General features: G+C 44.4%; 1 protein-coding gene across 1 annotated transcript in view; it reads left to right on the plus strand.

Annotated features, from left to right (window-relative positions):
- Positions 1–7,403: 7,403 nt before the first annotated feature.
- ANKH (ANKH inorganic pyrophosphate transport regulator) overlaps positions 7,404–18,357 on the plus strand; it is a 160,868-nt gene continuing 149,914 nt past the window's right edge. The window contains exon 1 of the mRNA XM_043489077.1: positions 7,404–7,892. Within this exon, the coding sequence (XP_043345012.1) occupies positions 7,797–7,892 (96 nt within the window). The 5' untranslated portion in view covers positions 7,404–7,796. The remainder of the gene's footprint in view (positions 7,893–18,357) is intronic.

The following is an 18,357-nucleotide window of genomic DNA, read 5'->3' on the forward strand; positions in this document are numbered from 1 at the left end:
GTGGCTGGTATTAATTTCCTTAACCATACTTTCAAAGAGAAGTTTTAAATTCTGAAGTCCAATTCAGGACACCTTTGCATATGGTTTGCGCTTTTGATGTATATCTTGGCCTAACCTCAGGTCACAGAGATTTTCTCTCATGTTTTTATTTAGAACTATTGTATTGATAGTTATCAGAGATCAAATTGCCAACATTCTTTGGAGCATGGAGAAAGCAAGCCTTTGGAGCATGAGGAAGCAAGGGAGTTCCAGAAAAACATCTACTTCACTTACTATGCTAAAGCCTTTGACTGTGTGGATCACAACAAACTGTGTAAAATTCTTAAAGAGAGGGGGAATCAGACCACCTTACCTGTCTCCTGAGAAACCTGTATGCAACACAAGAAGCAACAGTTAGAACCTTACATGAAACAACTGACTGGTTCATAATTGGGAAAGGAATATGACAAGGCTATATATTGTCACCCTGATTCATTATTTAACTTGTATGCAGAGTACATCATGAGAAACGACGGGCTGGATGAATCACAGGCTAGAATCAAGATTGCTGGGAGAAATATCAATAACTTCAAATATACAGACGATACTACTCTAATGGCAGAAAGCAAAAAGGAACTAAAGAGCCTCTTGGTGTGGGTAAAAGAGGAGAGTGAAAAAGTTGGCTTAAAACCCAACATTCAAAAAGCTAACATTATGGCATCTGGTTCCGTCATTTCATGGCAAATGGAAGAGGGAAAAGTGGAAGCAATGACTGATATTATTTTCTTGGGCTTCAAAATCACTGTGGATGGTAACTGCAGCCATAAAATTAAAAGACATTTGCTCCCTGGAAGAAAAGCTATGACAAACCTGGACAGCGTATTAAAAAGCAGAGACATCACTTTGCCAATAAAGCTATAATTTTTCCACTAGTCATGTATGGATGTGGGAGTTGGACCATAAAGAAAGCTGAGCACCCAAGAATTGATGCTTTCAAATTGTGGTGCTGGAGTAAACTTTGAGTACTTTGGACAGCAAGGAGATCAAACCAATCAATCCTAAAGGAAATCCATTCTGAATATTCATAGGAAGGACTAATGCTGAAGCTGAAGCTCCAATAGTTTGGCCACCTGATCTGAAGACCAGACTCACTGGAAAAGACCCTGATGCTGGGAAAGACTGAAGGTGAGAGGAGAAGAGGGCAGCAGAGGATGAGATGCTTAGATAACATTACTGACTCAATGGACATGAATTTGAGCAAATTCCTCTGCAAGACAGAGGAGCCTGGCATGCTACAGTCCATAGACTTGTGAAGAGCTGGACACAACTTAGCAGCTAAACAACAATTATAGAAAAATAAAAATAAAATGCATAAGGCATACATCTGTACTCTGATTAAATCTGTCTCAAATCCTGTTCTCAGAATAAAAGAGAAATAAACAAGAAAAAAACAGGCATGAGATTTTTATTTCTGCTGTCCATATTGTCTTCTTTTGATTTAATTTTGTTTCAACACATAAGACATAAAAGATTCCAAAGCCAAAATTTGATAATAAGTTACATTCAGAGAAATTCTTCTTCCTTCCCTGTTCCACATTGGTCTCTTACTTTTTTCCTCATAAATAAACATTTAAAAAATTTTTGTTTATACTTCCAATGTGTCTTTTCACAAATATAAGCAAGTACACACAGGTACACACAGCCATATTCATATAGCTCTCCTTTTTTAGCGCCCAGTAGCAAACCATTTGAGATTGGCACCTTGCTTTTTTTCACTTATCAAAATAGTCTGCAGGGATGTCCCTGGTGGCGCAGAGCGTAAGAATCCACCTGCCAATGCAGGAGACATGGATTCCATCTCTGCTCCGGAAGATTCCACATGCTTTCAAGGGACTAAGCCATGTGCCGCAACTACTGAAGACCACTTACACTAGGACCACACACCACAACTACTGATCCCACGTGCTGCAACTAATGAAGCTCACTTGCCAAGGGATTGCACTCCGCAACAGGAGAAGCCACTGCAATCAGAAGCCCACACACCACCCCTGCTCGCCACAACTAGAGAAAGCCCACTCGCAAAAATGAAGACCCAGGGCGAGCAAACATAAAAAATAAAATTAATTAATTAAAAAAAATAGCCTGAAGATCATTCTATATTCAGCTCCGCTCAGTCATGTCTGACTCTTTGCCACCCCATGGACTGCAGCACGCCAGGCTTCCCTGTCCATCAGGGAATTCCTGGAGCTTACTCAAACTCATGTCCATTGAGTCGGTGATGCCATCCAACCACCTTATCCTCTGTCGTATTATTTTACAACTTTATATTAGTATGTAGAAATTTCCACTCATCTTTACAGCACATTTAGAAGCATCTGTGTGGTCCCTTTAAAAAATAATATTAAAGAAGTTATTAAAAGTGAGAACTATAACTTTTTAAAAATTTTTACTGAAACATAATTGTTTATAATGTTGTGCTTAATTCAGCTGTACAGCAAAGTGACTCAGTTATACATGTATACTCTTTTTCACATTCCTTTCCATTATGGTTTATCACAGGTATTGATTACAGTTCCTTGTGCTATACAGTAGGCCTTTGTTGTTCATCCATTTTGTATGTAACAGTTTGCATCTGCTAACCCCAATCTCCTGATCCACCCCCCTCCCCACTCCCAGAGGCAATCACAAGTCTACAGAACTGTAACTTATGACAAATTTTAACTAGCAAATTCTAGCTTATTCACAGCAAAAGCTCAATTTCAGGATAACTTACTTACGCCACCCACCTCCTACCTCCAACTGTGGGGATATGCTGAGAGTGAAAATTGGCTTTGAAAATTAAACCAAGCAAATTATAAGTAGGCTTTGGGCTGGAAGGACACAGAGGTGGTGAAAGTAAAACTTGAAGTTTGGGGCAGAACTTTTTGCTCTCTGGAAGTTTGGATATGGGCAGAAATAATGACATCATGAAAGAGGTCAATATTTACATGAACACAATTACATAGTCTAGAATCAGAAGCTCCCCCTCAGCCCATTCACAGTGAGCCATGTACTAACACTGCACTAGGCCCAGATGTAGGACCATAAAGCTGGAATTTATATCTAGTCTGCTCGATTTGGGAGGGCTTTTTGATCACTTCAAAACTGGACACCGACATCTGGGTTTAAATCTTCCATCAAAACTGTCTATTAGGCTTTTCTGGTGGAATAGTGGATAAGAGTCCACCTCCTAATGCAGAAGACACTGGTTCAATCCCTTGTCTGGGAAGATTCCACCTGCCCCAGAAAACCCAAGTCCTGAAACCACAACTACCGAGCTTCTTCACCTCGAGCCTGTGCCCTGCCACAAAAGAAGCCACTGCAGTGAGAAGCTCTTGCACCGCGAGAGAATAGCCCCACTCACCCCAACTAGGGGAAGCCTCCAAGCAGCAATGAAGACCCAGTGAAACCAAAAAATAAAAATAATATTAATTAAAATTCTTCCTCACTACTTTATTAAAAAATTGGTTATACTAAATACATGATATTGGATAATTCTGTGTGACCCATGTATTGATATTCCCAAGTGGCTCAGTGGTAAAGAATCTACCTGCAAGTGCAGGAGATGCAGGAGACCTGGGTTCAATCCCTGTGTTGGGAAGATCCCCTGGAGCAGGACATGGCAACCCACTCCAGTATTCTTGCCTGGAAAATTCCATGGAGAGAGGATCCCAGTGGGCTACAGCCCGTGGGATTGTGAAGAGTCGGACATGACTAAGTAAAGGAGCACACACACCGTGTATTAATAGATAAATCTTTGAGGTTAATCTTACACAAATATTTATGACAACTGCTGCCAGATGAAGTCCATTGCTGTCTTTCCAACTGGAAGCCATTGGGCTCCTCAAATCAAGGACCCGAACAGTAGAGTCCTAGAACTGTGTGATCTTAAACATGATCTTTTATTCTGTCCTTTGCAGCAGATATTCCTTGAGGGTGTGTGCGAGCTCAGTCGCTTCAGTCATGTCTGACTCATTGTGACCCCATGGACTGTAGCCCACCAAGGATCCTCTGTCCATGGGATTTTCCAGGCAAGAATACTGGAGTAGGTAGGCATTCCCTCCTCCAGGGCATCTTCCTGACCTAGGGATTGAACTTAGTGTCTCTTGAGTCTTCCACATTGCAGACAGGTTCTTTACCCCTAGCACTACCTGGGAAGCCCACCTTTGAGGGTAATTTGAGCATATTCACTTATGCTCAAAAGCAGAAAAAAGTAAACCAGACATGTATGTAACTTTTAGTTTCTCTTTTTGCATTAGAGTCTTCAAAACTGGGTATTAATAATTTCAGGCATTAAAATCATAGTATATTGCTGGTCTTCTATGAAATTGTTTTGGGAAGAGTAAATTTTTCCATGCTTTGTAATCAACGCTAACTTGTACTTCTAAGGAAGTTTCATAAATATTTTTTAGAACTCATTTTCTCTTTATGAACTTATATATGCCCATTGTGTTTAATACTGAAAAGTATAAAAGGAAATAACACTATGCAGCTATAACTAACCACTGTTAATAGTTGAACATATTTTTTCCAGCACTGTTTCTGGTAGGTACACAATTTTTTCTTACACTGTTGGATATAGGGTCTGTAGATCCTGTAATGATGTTTGTGTTTCAGTCATCAAGTCGCATCCGACTCTTCTCGACCCCATGGACGGCAGCAAGCCAGGCTTCCCTGTCCCTCACCGTCTCCTGGAGTTTGTGAAAGTTTATGTCCATTGAACTGGTGATGCTATTCAACCATCTCAACCTCTGTCTCCCTCTTCTGCCTTCAATCTTTTCCAGCATCAGGGTCTTTTCCAATAAGTCACCTGTTAGCATCTGGTAATGATCATTAGCCAAAAGCAATCAACTCTAAACTAAAAACTTTGTACATTTTGACAGTAAAACTGTACCCTCTGAAAGGTAATACTCTGAATCTAATTTAAATGATTTTGTGATCTCTTATTGGCTTCTGGGTAGTTTAGAAAAACTTCCTATTCATTACCATCACCAGTATTCTGGAGTTATGCTTTCAAACAACTGCTAGGTTAAAAAGAGGAAGACAGTGAGAGAAAGGCCAAAAACTCCCTATGAAATCTGATTTTGAATCTTTGACAGGAAAAAAAAAGTAATTAACTGTTCCATTCAGTTTCATGTTGTCATAGTGTGACTGAAATGCAAAGCCAGATGACACAATTAAATCATTTACTTAAAAAAAAAAGCACACTTAGAATACTCAAACAAGGATGATGACCTCTCATTGATTCACTGGAACTTTTTCACTGTTCCTTCCTAAGACAAAAGCTATGTGTTTGCAGCAGCAACAGCCGTGCGGTTGGTCCTTGTCCAGGGACCAACCAAGGCAAACTAAACTTGCTGAGGATCGATTGAGAACCTTATCAACCCCGCATGCTAGACAAAGGTCGGTGTAATTAGACTGCTTTAAGTAAAATTGCTAGTCGACAGAATGGATAAACCACGAGGTAATATTTGCTATAGGAAAAAACTCCTTCCCTGAATATCCTTTAAATAATAGGCTCTCTTGGTCCACTTAAAACAAGAGCCAAGGATAGTAAAACATACCTTTGAGGAACTTCCTATTGAAGAGAGTCCTATACACAAGAACTTCCTGTTTTGCTGGGAAATCTCTTAAATAATACTATTTGACATATATAACACAACAAATAATTACCAGAATTTTAATTTTAATTATAGGGCATGTAATATGATGTTACATCAGAGCTGCAAGGTAAATGAGCTTCCTATTTCTCAAGACCTTATTCTGTCTGGAATTTTAAAAGGTGTTTTAAAATTAAAAAAAAAAAAATAGAAAATGGAAATATTTCATGGAAGTAAGGAAAACATCTAGTACTTTCAAATAATTGTGAAATACCTGAACCCAGGAGGTGGAGGTCGCAAGCTTACTACCAACAAAAGCTTAACAACCCTAAATGGGAGGTAACAGGCTTGTGCCTGGGTGTACAATTACTTTATTACTTCTAATAATTAATTTATTTACTATGCTAAGTAAACTTTAAGAGATGGGGGAGGGAGTGCAAAATAATATGAGAAAGACAGGCTAAAATACATGCAGACATACCAACCCCTCATTCAAAAATTATGAATTTCCGGAGGCAGAGCATTTAACAGGGCACAGCTCCAAGTGCAGGGCGTTTGTGAGCACACAGGTTACACACCTATGAATGTAGACGTGCACAGAAGGCCTTCTGTATCCTCCTTTAAGGTACAGTGATTTCCACGCACCCTCTCCCTTCATGAGATGCCTCACGTTGCGGGCCTGGGCCCTCGGGTCACAGCGCACCAGAGCAGATAGCCATGCTGGATGTTGGCTTTTGCTGCCTGGCTCACAGTTCTGAATTTTTAGGTAAAACATTCAGCACAGCTCTTATTTACCCTGAAATCACTGGGGCAAGTGTCATAAAACAGATTTTTCTTTCCTTCTCCTTCTATACTAAAAAGAGACAGACTTTTCGAGTTTTGCTTTGTTGTTTACAATCGTGACGTCGGCAGAGGAACCTCAGCTCACAGTTGGCAAAGTCGGCTGGGGACCGGTCTGGGCCCCCCAAACGCCGGCGCGCCCAGTCTGGGCGCTTTTGGGCACGAGGCCCGCATCCCTGAGCGCATTCCACCCCCTTCCCGTCCCCGCCCCGAGATGCGGGTCCCCGTCGCCCCTGGACACCCTGAGAGAGAGATGCTTGTTTTCTGGGTGTCTCCCGCCCGCCCAGAGCGAAGCCTCCATCTCTCCCGGGCCCCCAGCTGCCCAGGTGGGCCCCAAGCAGGTCCCCGCCCCGCTCTAGGCGGCCAACCGGGGATGGGCTGGAGCGGCCTCCGCTATGGGAGGTTGCGGGGGGGGGGGTGGGGGGAGTCCTCCCAAACCCGCTCCTTCCCGGCCCCTGCGCGCCCCATCCCTTCCCGAGCATCCGCGCTCCAGCCGCCTGTCTCCCACACGTCCCAGCTCTTCCCGGGACAGCGCGGGGACCCCAGCCCCCTCTCTGGCCCCGCGGGGCTCGGGAGTCAGGGCCCGGCCAGGGAGCCGAGGCGGCCCCGGGGCCTCACGATCGCTGGGTGCGCTGTCCTCCTCAGGCGTCCCCCCGGCGGCGCCCTCGTGTGCAGGCCGCGCTAGCGCCCGGCCCCCTCCAGCCCGCTTTCCCCGCAGCCCCGCGCCGCCGCCCCCACGGCGCGTCCGGGGCACCGCGCGGCCCGTGCGTGCGCAGCGCCCCCCGCGGCCGAGCGGCGCGCAGACGGCGGCGCCGGGAAGGAGGGCGCCGCCCGCCCGCCCCGGCCCGGCCCGGCCCGGCCCGGCCCCATCCCCAGTTCGCCGCCCGCCCCTCCGCCCCCGGGGCCGCCGGCCGTGTCCGCGCCTCCGCGCCCGCCCCTGATTTCCTCCGCGCGGCGGCGGCGGCGGCGGCAGCGCCTCGTGCGCGCGGTTATTTATTTCCGGGCCCAGAGCGCTTATAATGGAGCCGCTGTCAGCAGAGCCTCCCGCCGCCGCCGCCGCCGCCGCCGCTGCTGTCCCTCCTCTTTTTTTTCCCGGCAGATCTTTGTTGTGTGGGAGGGCAGCAGGGATGGACTTGAGCTTGAGGATCTCCTGCTAGAGCAGCCGCGCTTGGAGAGAGGGCGCCGCAGCCGCGAGGAGGAGCCGCCGCCACCGCCGCCGCCCCGAGGCCCCTCCGGACCCGGCCTCCGCGTCCTCCCGCGCCCCCGCCCGGCCCGCGCCTCCCGGCACAGTCCCCTCGCGGCGGCAGATGTGTGTGGGGTCAGCCCACGGCGGGGACTATGGTGAAATTCCCGGCGCTCACGCACTACTGGCCCCTGATCCGGTTCCTGGTGCCCCTGGGTATCACCAACATAGCCATCGACTTCGGGGAGCAGGTAAGCCCCGGCCACCCCCTCACCCCCGCACTGGGCAGCGGCGCCCCGCACTCTGCACCCCGCGCCCAGCTCCTTGCTCCCTCTCTGCCTTGGCCTCAGATGCCCGGGCATTTAGTGGATGGGGACAGAGGCGAGTCACCTGCTCCGCGAGGCTCTTTTTAAAATCCTAGAACATTTGGTGGGGTTGACAGCTTGTCAAAGATGACTTTCCGGCATTCCATTCCCCCTCCCTCCTCCCCCCAATTATTCAGCAGACTTTTCCAGCTCTCGCTGGAAAACATGAAAAGCCCGGAGGGCTTGGAGCTTCACCTATAGAAAGGTTTTTCGTGCACGGAAGGAGTATTATGTAATTTGTGATTATGTAAACCTCTGGTTTGTGAGTAAAATGTTTCTAATAGCTTGAGTGCCGGCGATTTTATTTATCCCGAGTTTGTGGTGATGGTGATGATGGGGGGAATTTTGCATTAGAATGTGTTCAAGTTGATTTCCCAGGTACTACTACTTTTTTTTTTTTTTTTTTTTTAAGCTTGTGTATGGATTAGAGCTGTCCCAAATGTGTTCTGATAAGCTAACCATTGACCATCTCTAGTTTTGGGTTTCTTTCTTTCTTCTTCTTCTTCTTTTTTTTTTTTTTTCCGTCTTGGATCACCAAAGAAGGGGCGCACATTTTTGTTTGTTGCCTTCTCATCCTTGTTTCTTTTTCCTGTTTTCCCCCATTTCTCTCCATGTGGCGTCATTGCAAATCGAGCGCTGCAGACTCCAGCAGCGGGGCTTTGGTGCTTGGCACTTCCCACTCCGCCGGTGGGGACCGTTTTCGCAGGCCTCTTGCGGGATGCGGTTGCATTTTTAAGGCTGGGAAAGAGTGTTGAGGGGAGGGGGCAGCGCCTGTCACCTTGATGGGCAGGTGTCCGAATGGCCCCAGGGAGTGATTGAGCAGCACCTGCCATTGTCCTACCGTATTTCTTTTCCTTTAAGTCAACAGACTTGAAAGGATGTTTGTATAGAAAAAGCATCTATTTAGATGCACCTTTAGTTAAAAAAGAAAAAAACTAAAATAATTTTTCAAAAGGGGATACATTTGACTCCTCCTTTTGGTGAGTATCTGCTTCCTTTGTCTCTCTGTGCTCAGAACTTTTGACTGATGCAACTGTTTAGCTACCAGAATGCTTAGCCCACCTTAAAAGCTACTTTTTTACTTGGAATTTTATTGCGGACAAGTGTTCACAAAGTAGCAAAGCCTCTGGAGACCTCTGTCTAGCTAGGAAACCAGCTTAGTTCTTTTGATGAAATATTATGTCTTTTCTGTTGCCACTTTGCTCTGCCAGCACCTCCCCAGGGTCCCCCAAAGGCTCCACCTTCCCCCCTCCCCTCCCCTTCTTGCATAATTGACTGGTGACTTTGGGCATTTCCTTTAATCTTTGGAAAGGTTTTTAGGCCTGAACTTATTACATTGCACATTTTACACGACTTAAGTTCTATGTGTTCACCTTAACCTTTTACTATTTTCTTATCTTCTCAGAGCTGCCCTAAAGGCTCTGAGGTTGCTCAACTGATCCCTTCTTCCTGAACTGTAGTGTGTGTGTGTGTGTGTTATAGGGATAACTGGGAGAAATGAGTATTCTTTGCCATAATTAAACGGCCTGAAACATACCACAGTGTTGCCTCACATTTGCCTTGATTTAATGCAAGGTGATATAATTAAGAATTTTACTTTACTGTAAAGAAAGGCGCCTCCCTGAGGTCATAAAAGGGAGGCTAGACATGAAAGAAGCCATACAATCAGTCTATCCTAGTGGGTCTAATTGAAACTCATCCTTGAGACGCTAAACTCCTGTTGTAGGTGACATAAGCAAAGTGCTAAAAGAGTCATCTTGTTTTACAGAAGCAAGTTTTATCAACAAGTGTTGTTTTTTTTTTTTGAAGCCCTTATCCCTTAAGTGCCAGTGTATTTATGAGGTTACAGGCTGCCTGGTGGTAGAGACAGTTTATCAGAGTTGAGAGTAGAGAGATGGAGGGAAGAAATTGATATGTTTCCAAAACCTTGCTTTGCCTTCTGGCATCAGATGATAATTTGACAAAATAGGGCAGTGTGCAAAGAACAAAACTGACTTTTTCTTATTGTAAAACTGAAGGGGAAGATTAACAGTGTGAGCTAAAGAGTGACTGGGTCTTAGGTGGGTCCTGAACAAAAGAACATTTTAGCCCAACTGCTTTGAGGCACAATAAAGAGGAGGAAAAATGATCCCATTATATGCAAATATGCGTCTACTTTAGACTTTTGAAAGTATGCAGCTCTTACATGGAGGCTTATCTAGTTCTCTAGACGGATGGACGCATGTAGGTTTCTACCTTCTTTCCAAGCAGGCAGGTGTGTTACACCTTGCTCTGGGTGAACAGTGATTCACATTTCAGTAATTTACTATTCCTCAAGTAGGCAGGTGACATGGGTGTCCAGAGGTCGAAACAGCCCCTGGTACACAAGCTTTCGAGAGGATGAAGAAACCCAAAATTCAGAAATAAAGCATCTCATTAGCTTTTAAGTCTCAAGAACGAAAGGATACTGAAATCATTTTAAATGTTTCTTAGGTGAAGGTTTTTCTGTTCATAAACATCTCCGTTTGTGGTTTCTTTAGAAAATGTGGACAGAACTTTTAAAATGAAAATCCAGCTATAAGCAAGATTCCAGTGAAATTTGAATAAGCTGCCCATGTGACCGTGTGAAGTTATTATAGTCATCTCGGGGCTGTTAGTGTTGGGGGGGAAGGCGCTGTGAAAAAGCCTGTGACAGTCCATCCAGGGCCTCCTGATGGTTTTCCGTGGACATTATCTGTTTTGTATATCTTTTCCTGTACTGTTAAGGTCAACCAAGGAAGAAACCCGAATATTATGGAATATTTATTCTAACAAAATCTCGCATCACACTTTTTGGTTTTGATGGTGGCAGTAATTTGGAGGACGGGGCACGTGTTGAATTCTACACTGAAACAAAACAGGCTATATGGAGTAGAATGACCTGCTTCTTAATATTAAGCATAGGCATCATAGAAAAAAATGGACTTCCCTGACGGTCCAGTGGTTAAGACTCTGAGATTCCAATGCAGGGGACAAGGGTTTGACCCCCGGTCAGGGAACTAAGATCCCACATGCCATGCAGTGTGCGAAAAGGAAGAAGAAGAAGAAAGAAAGAAAGATAACACATCCTTTATTGCAGAAACTAAAATAATGTTTGTAGAACCCTTTAGGTGTGTCGAACACTGAAAATTGTACTATATGTGAAATTATCATTTTACCTATATTTTTACAGATTAAGACTCAAAAGGATTCATTATTTCCGTTCATCGAGCACTTCATTTGTATTTGTAACGTCTCAGCACGTGTTATATGTGAGAAAGGAATCAGAGGCCCAGGCGTGTTAAGGCATAAGTTCACACAGGCAGTGCGGGGCAGACTCAGCGTTCAAACCGTATCTCCCTGGCCCTGAGCCATTCTGGTCTCTGCTTATGCACTGAGAGCCACCCCAGGAGTTTTCTTAGAAATTTAGAAGCAAGTTCTGGCTTTTCTAAGTCCCAGATTTGGTTTAGATGTAATCTTAGCTGTCGTATTTTGAATTTTAAAAGACTCAACAGATGTAGGATGGTCATAACAAGGTCTTTCAGGAAAAGGAGATTGTGACCAACAGGGTCATGTAAGAAAGGCTCAGTTATCTAGATCATTAATTAAATCAACTCTGTATCTTACTTTAACGAGATCAGCATAGCCTTTGGTTAAAAGTGAGGGGAAAAGGTAAGAAACAACTGATATTGCCCCAAATTGTGCAGAAATCACTTGGTCTTTATGATTCGAGCGGTACAGATTGCTCAGGAAAGAAGGAAGATGCAGAGATAAGTTTTGAACGATGTATTTCTTCAGAAGTGTCTGCAAATGTCCATTTGATGTCACTGTATTCAGAGGGCTGTGATTTCTGTTTAAAATCAAACTTGATACAACGTCCTTGAATTCCTTAAAAGCCAAGTTCACCAAATTATGTAGACTAAATCAGTAATTTATTTTTTAAGGTATCTATTGACACTTAAAGGTGGCACTATTGGTAAAGAACCCTCCTGCTAATGCTGGAAACCTAAGAGACACTGGTTTGATTCCTGGGTGGGGAAGACCCCCTGGAGGAGAGTAGGGCCACCCCCTCCTGTATTCTTGCCTGGAGAATCTCATGGACAGAAGAGCCTGGAGGGCTACAGTTCATGAGGTCACAAAGACCTATGCCATGACACTTAAAATGTTAAGGACGGCTTTGCTGTGGAGATTTGAAAGAGAAAAAAGATGAAGATGGTCTCACTGAGGAAGAAATGTGTTCTGCTCAGTGCCAGGCAGTTTGACACCCAAGTGATTACTTGTTATTGCAGGTTATTTCAGATAACCCTGAGTGAATCAATCAATTTGGTTGGGACCAATATGGTACATGAAAGACCCAAGTTATCTGTGAGCGAAGAGTTTTTCATATGAATTGTTAATTACTAGAGTAAGATGTGTGACAGGAATGTTTCACCCAGCCCCCTTTCTTACTTGTGAAACCTTTAGTTAGGTTTCCATGGTATAAGAGGGTTTCAAATTACTAACATCACAAAATGGAAAAAAAGAGAGAGAGAGAGAAGCCCCAGAAAAGTAGCTTAATAAATATTCCCCTTGTCTACTAGTAGAGAAATTAACTCCAGCCCAACCCAATTTTAAAAAGGTCTCCAGGAGGTATGGGAATGTTTTTTAAGTGAATGTTGTACATGGTACTACCCACTTCATCTAAGGTCGTTAAGTGATGAAAGAGATATCCCCAGGGAGAGCTTGCCCTCAGTAATAACAGAAGTGGCCATTGCATGTTTCACTTTCCAAAGTACTGACAGACAGAAAAGGTGATCCCAGAATGAGTTTCTAAGTAACTGTAGGTGAGAGACTTTTTTCCGCCTTCAGTCTGTTCTGTCCTCATGGACTAAATATCAAAACAACATTTCTGTTTTCGAATTATTAAAGTAACATATGCCATTTAATGTTCGGTTTGCTTGTGGGCTCAGCCGTGTTCCACTCTTTTCGAACCCATGGACTCTAGCCCACCAGGCTCCTCTGTCCATGGGATTTTCCAGGGAAGAATACCGGAGTGGGTTGCCATTTCTTTCTCCAGGTGATCTTCCTGACCCAAGGATTGACCCAATCTCTTGCATTTCCTGCATTGGTAGGTGGATTCTTCACCACTGTGCCACCTGGGAAGCCCCCAAAGTTTGGTTACATGTTAAAAAAAATTGGGGGAAATGTAGATTACCTCTAAAGCTACTGTGAAGAAAAACCCCTTTAATATTTTAGATATCTCCTGCCTTTTTTTTTTACATGATTAAGGAGATATATATACATATATATGTATATATGTTTCACAGAACACACAGGTATTTTCCCCATATCACTTAAAGTATTTAACTGTGGTTTTAAATAGCAGCATAATTTGTGATTGTATGAACATGCATAATTTCCCTTGCTGTGTATTCTCCTATTTAAATGCTGAGGTTTTTTTGTTTGCTTTTTCCAGTGTAAACTTAGTGGACATCTTTGTGTAATAGGTAGATAATGTGTTTTCTCTGATTGCCTTGGGCTTTATGCCTGGCATAATTTGATGCCTATTTCAGTTTCTCATCCATACATAGAAAATGAGGTCACTGGCAGTCTGTATTTAGTCAAGGACACTGTGGCCCTCCTTAGTTCAATTGACAGTTACTTCTCCACTGTGTTTTCCCAGTTTTCTTTAGATGTACTGATGTATTTGCATTTACAGTACCTCTCTTTCATTGTACTTAGGTAAGTAGATTATTTCTAGGACCTCAAAGATATAATCTTGTGGTTCGTTTCTTTACTCATTTATTTATTGGGGTGGTTTGATGAGCAACCTAATTACTACTTTGTCAGAACACTTCTTCCTGCAGAAGGTAATCTAACACTTCATGCGTCAAGACAGTATCTAAATCTTTTTCTAGTAATACATCAAATTCTTTAAAAGCAGTTTTTAAAGTATACCAAATAATACCATTTATGGTACCATTTCACTTTTTTGATGTGACAAGCCCAGTTTCATATTTGTGGCCAGTAATTGGTTTCCGTGTCTTTTCACTCTCCCTTGTCTGATCTGGGGCAATTGGGGTAGGTTATGTTGGGATGAGAGGCGAGACGTCATATGTGGAAAGTCATTCCTTTAATGTCCTGTGTAAGTCAGAATAAATACACTTGTTAAACTTATACCAGAGTGACTTGGGTCATGTCTACATTTTAAAAAATCAACTCGGTAATTTTTTTAGCACCTGTAACTTTATTAGTTGATGCGGTGTTGCCATAATGCTGCATTTTCTGGATATGAGCTATCTCTCTGTGAGTGCATTTTCATGATAATCGAAGCTTATCCCTTAAAATGCAGATCGCTGGTTTTCTTTCTGTAGCATGAGATTGTTATTGCTGGAAAGCTATGTTGCACATTTTTCTGCCATATTAAATAAATACTATATGCAAATCACAAAGAACGTCTTTCTGGTGGCTTGTGAATGTTGTGCAAGGCAATCAGCTGACAAGGTATCCACTGACAGGTGATATTCAAAATACTTAACAAAGAGTTTGGCCAGTTTAAATAAAATAATATTATTTTATTTATAAATAAAATATAAATAATAATTTATCTGTTTGGCCAGATAAAATAAAACTAATAAGATAATAATGAATGAAAATAGCAAATACATGTTGAATACTTGCTTTTTCATTTTCTGCTTTGGATCTGCTCTGGACCCTAGAAACTCAAATCCATTAGAAGTCCATGAAAAAAATGAAGAATATATAATTTTGGAGGCCTCCCTTGGGGGAAAAAAAGCATATATACTTTGTGACACTAGCCCTCCTGTCCTGGCCTAATTTTGTTTCTCTTCTAGAGAGATTCTAGAGTCAGTGTCAGGTAGGTGACATTTGAATAAGAGAAGCATTTGACACAGCCCCTGCTCCCAAATCAGGTCCTAGTTGAGAAAACATACTGGAAACACTTTTGCAGTCAGAGCATCACAGAGCATGATGCCTCATTGCACACTGCAGTTTGTGATAAGGTGAAGCAAGGTATTCAGCACTCAAAGCAGCATACAGTGAGTGTGTGGTCTTGGCGATGAAATAGTAAGCCGTAAAGAGGTAGTTTTCACAGCTTGTCTCCCCTGCCTCCTTCTCTCCAAACCCTCCTGTCCTCAAAGTGGATACCACCTGTCTATAGAGGTGAGAATCCCGTGGACAGAGGAGCCTGGCAGGCTACAGTCCACGGGTCACAAGAGTTGGACACGACTTAGCGACTAAACCACCATAGAGAGAAGAACAGAAGTCACAGGACAGGGAAACTGGTGGACTTCACATCAAGCCGTATAAACCCCAGGTTTTGTGCCTGGTTTTTGTTTTGTTTTCAATACATATTTTTGGTCATTGGGATGATCCCTTGTGGCATTTGGGATCTTAGTTCCTGCATGCATGTGTCAGTCAGTCATGTCCAACTCTTTGCAACCCCATGGTCTGTAGCCCGCCAGGCTCCTCTGTCCATGGAATTTTCCAGGCAAAAATAGTGGAGTAGCTTGCATGCTCCAAGGGATCTTCCTGACCCCGGGATCAATCAAACCCACATCTCATGTGTCTTCTGCATTGGCACGTGGGTTCTTTACCACTCGCACCACCTGGAAGACCCCCTTAGTTCCCTAACCAGGGATCAAACCTATGCCCCTTTCACTGGAAGATCGGAGTTTAACCCCTGGACCCTCTGGCAAGTCCCTCTGTTTTATTTTTGCTGTTTCTATGGTTTGGGGGTCATTCAGCTGCAATGCCAACAACCAAGTACCATTCACAATGCTGAGAGCAAATGCGCTTGTAATGACCAAGACTGCAGTTATCTCAAGTCAGCTGATGATTTCTGCCTCACAACTTTCTGGTTCTATATAGTTGCTTCTCCATGCCAAAAATGTTTTCCAAGTCCATCTTGGGAAGGGAAATAACTTACTTATTTGTCAGGGCAAAGGTGGTATTGATTCCACTAGATAATGAGCGTGTACATCTGGTCCAGGAAATGCCATGTGGTCCCCAGGGCAGATGGACCAGCTTCGTTTCTACTGGGGGAGTATCTTTTGGTCTCAGTTACAGCTCACAGGGTCTAGCCAGCTTTTACATTTTTCATGGGGTTTTCATATCACAAGATTGGCAAGGCTTTCCGTGAGACTGACGCCCGGCACTGTTGCAAGGCTGTCTTCCTGTAGGTGGGTTTGTCAGTATGAATGTGCAGCCCTCTTACCGAAGTGAGTCCGCATCTCTGTCCCCAAGCTGGGGGTGGATGAGGGGCTGGGTGGACGGCAGCCGTTTTCATCCCACCTGGATGGGGACTGCGGCTGGCCCTGGGGACCTCTGACTCCAGGCTGGGAGGAAGTGAACAGCAAAAGTAGGACTCTGGCTGAGAACTTTCAAGGATGACTAGAAAGGTGAGGCTGAGACTCCTCAGGGCGTGCAACTGGAACTAAATGGCTGGAACGCAGAATGTGTACCAGCAGATTAAAGGAGCTAACTGAGCCAAGATGAGAGGGACAGGCGTTGTCTCTGTGGCCGTGATCTTCCCGGGATGTGAGAAGTAAAGGTAACTTACCTTGTGAGGCACCCAGGAAGGGTTGGTTTGGGTGGGGGAACTTTCAGGATTGTGGTCCAGCATAAGCATTTACATGGTGAGAGCCGGTCACTCCTGATTTTCTTAACTAAAGAATAATGCGTGTGGGCTAAGTCGCTTCAATCGTGTCCAACTCTTTGCAACCCTATGGAATGTAGCCCACCAGGCTCCTCTGTCCATGGGATTCTCCAGGCAAGAATACTGGAGTGGGTAGCCATTCCCTCCTCCAGGGGATCTTCCTGACCCAGGGATTGAACCCATGCCTTTTGCAGTTTCTGTATTGCAGGTAGATTCTTTACCACTGAGCTGCCCAGGGGAAGCCAAATAATAATGAACCCACATCAATAAGCTTGTCAGCATCCCTGCTCAGTTTTTTGTCATTTTTTTTTTTAAGAAATATACCATTAAGTCTAGGGAAGTTTCTGAGTCATTTTTTTTTCATTTGCCAATTGGCATAGGTGTGGCTGTTTAGTGTTCTCAGAGGTGTCTTTAGGATGATAAGAAGTATGTATACTGTTGACCGCTGCTCTGTGAACAACCCCAAGATCTGCTGGCCACCGGGTTGTGCATTTTAATACAGGGGAATGGTGATGTGGAGAATCTAAAATAGCAGATTACAAAAAAAGAGAAAGAAAGTCATCTGAGTGCTTTAAATGGTTTGGCAGGAAATTCACCGTGGCTGGGACACAGCTGCCTCCCACGACGTGTGGCCTAAACTTGACATTTTATAATGACAGACAGCACAGAGGAGGGTAACAAATAACCATGCTTCATAAGAGAGTGGTAGCTGCTACCTCTTCAGGATCCTAGCCAAGTCCAATGCAGAAGCAACTGAAAAGACCCCTTGCCACCTGCTTGATCCCAAACAGGGAGTCAGAGGTCTCTGCTCTGCTTTAGACTCACATTCAGTTGTTTCCCTGGAGCTCTCCCAGGGAGCTTGTTTTTTCTTGGGACAGTTATGGTTCCACCCCCTCCCGTTTCCTTTGTAGGGTTGCATCACCTGGAGTCCCACGTGAGGTCAGGGTGGACCTCCTGGCCTCCCACACTGAGCCTCACATCTTTGCGTGTCAACACCACCTGCACCTCACACCTCTTGGGCTGCTTACCAAACCCAGGGAGGCTCCCTGGCGCTGTTGGCAGTTTGGCCCAAGTGTTTACCAGGCTTCCCTGGATGAGCCAGTGTTTTAGGAGCCTGGACTTAGTTCCAAAGATCCACTGTAGGGCCCCGAGCGATTGGTGGCTGAGATGCAGAACCGTTTTTGTTTTTCTAAAATTCATGATTAATTGCTTTCAGGCTTCATATGTCCTCTTTCAGGGGAGGAGGCTGTTTTTCTTTCCTTTTTCCATTTATATGCAGTGAAATGTACAGATCTTACGTGAACAGGTCCATGAGTTTTGAGCGATGACAAATGTATACCCGTATATAACCCACACCCTGATGGCTCAGTGGGTGAAGAGTCCGCCTGCAATGCAGGAGACCCAGGAGATGTGAGTTCGATCCCCGGCTCAGGAAGATCCCCCGGAAAAGAATATGGCAACCTGCTCGAGCATGCTTGCCTGAAAAATCCCACGGACAGGGGAGCCTGTTGGGCTTCAGTCTAAAGCGTCGCACAGAGTTGTGCACAACTAGGCAACTAAACGCACACACACCAGTCAAGATAGGGAGGTTTCTGGTGCCCCCTCTCCCAGGGGCCAGCTGCTGTTCCAGGTGCTGTGGGAGCCTTTTTAATTGCTCGGACAAAGCGACACGCATGCCTTCGGTCCCAGATAACTGAG

Source organism: Cervus canadensis, chromosome 16 (genome assembly GCF_019320065.1).
Source record: "Cervus canadensis isolate Bull #8, Minnesota chromosome 16, ASM1932006v1, whole genome shotgun sequence".
NCBI lineage: Eukaryota > Metazoa > Chordata > Mammalia > Artiodactyla > Cervidae > Cervus > Cervus canadensis.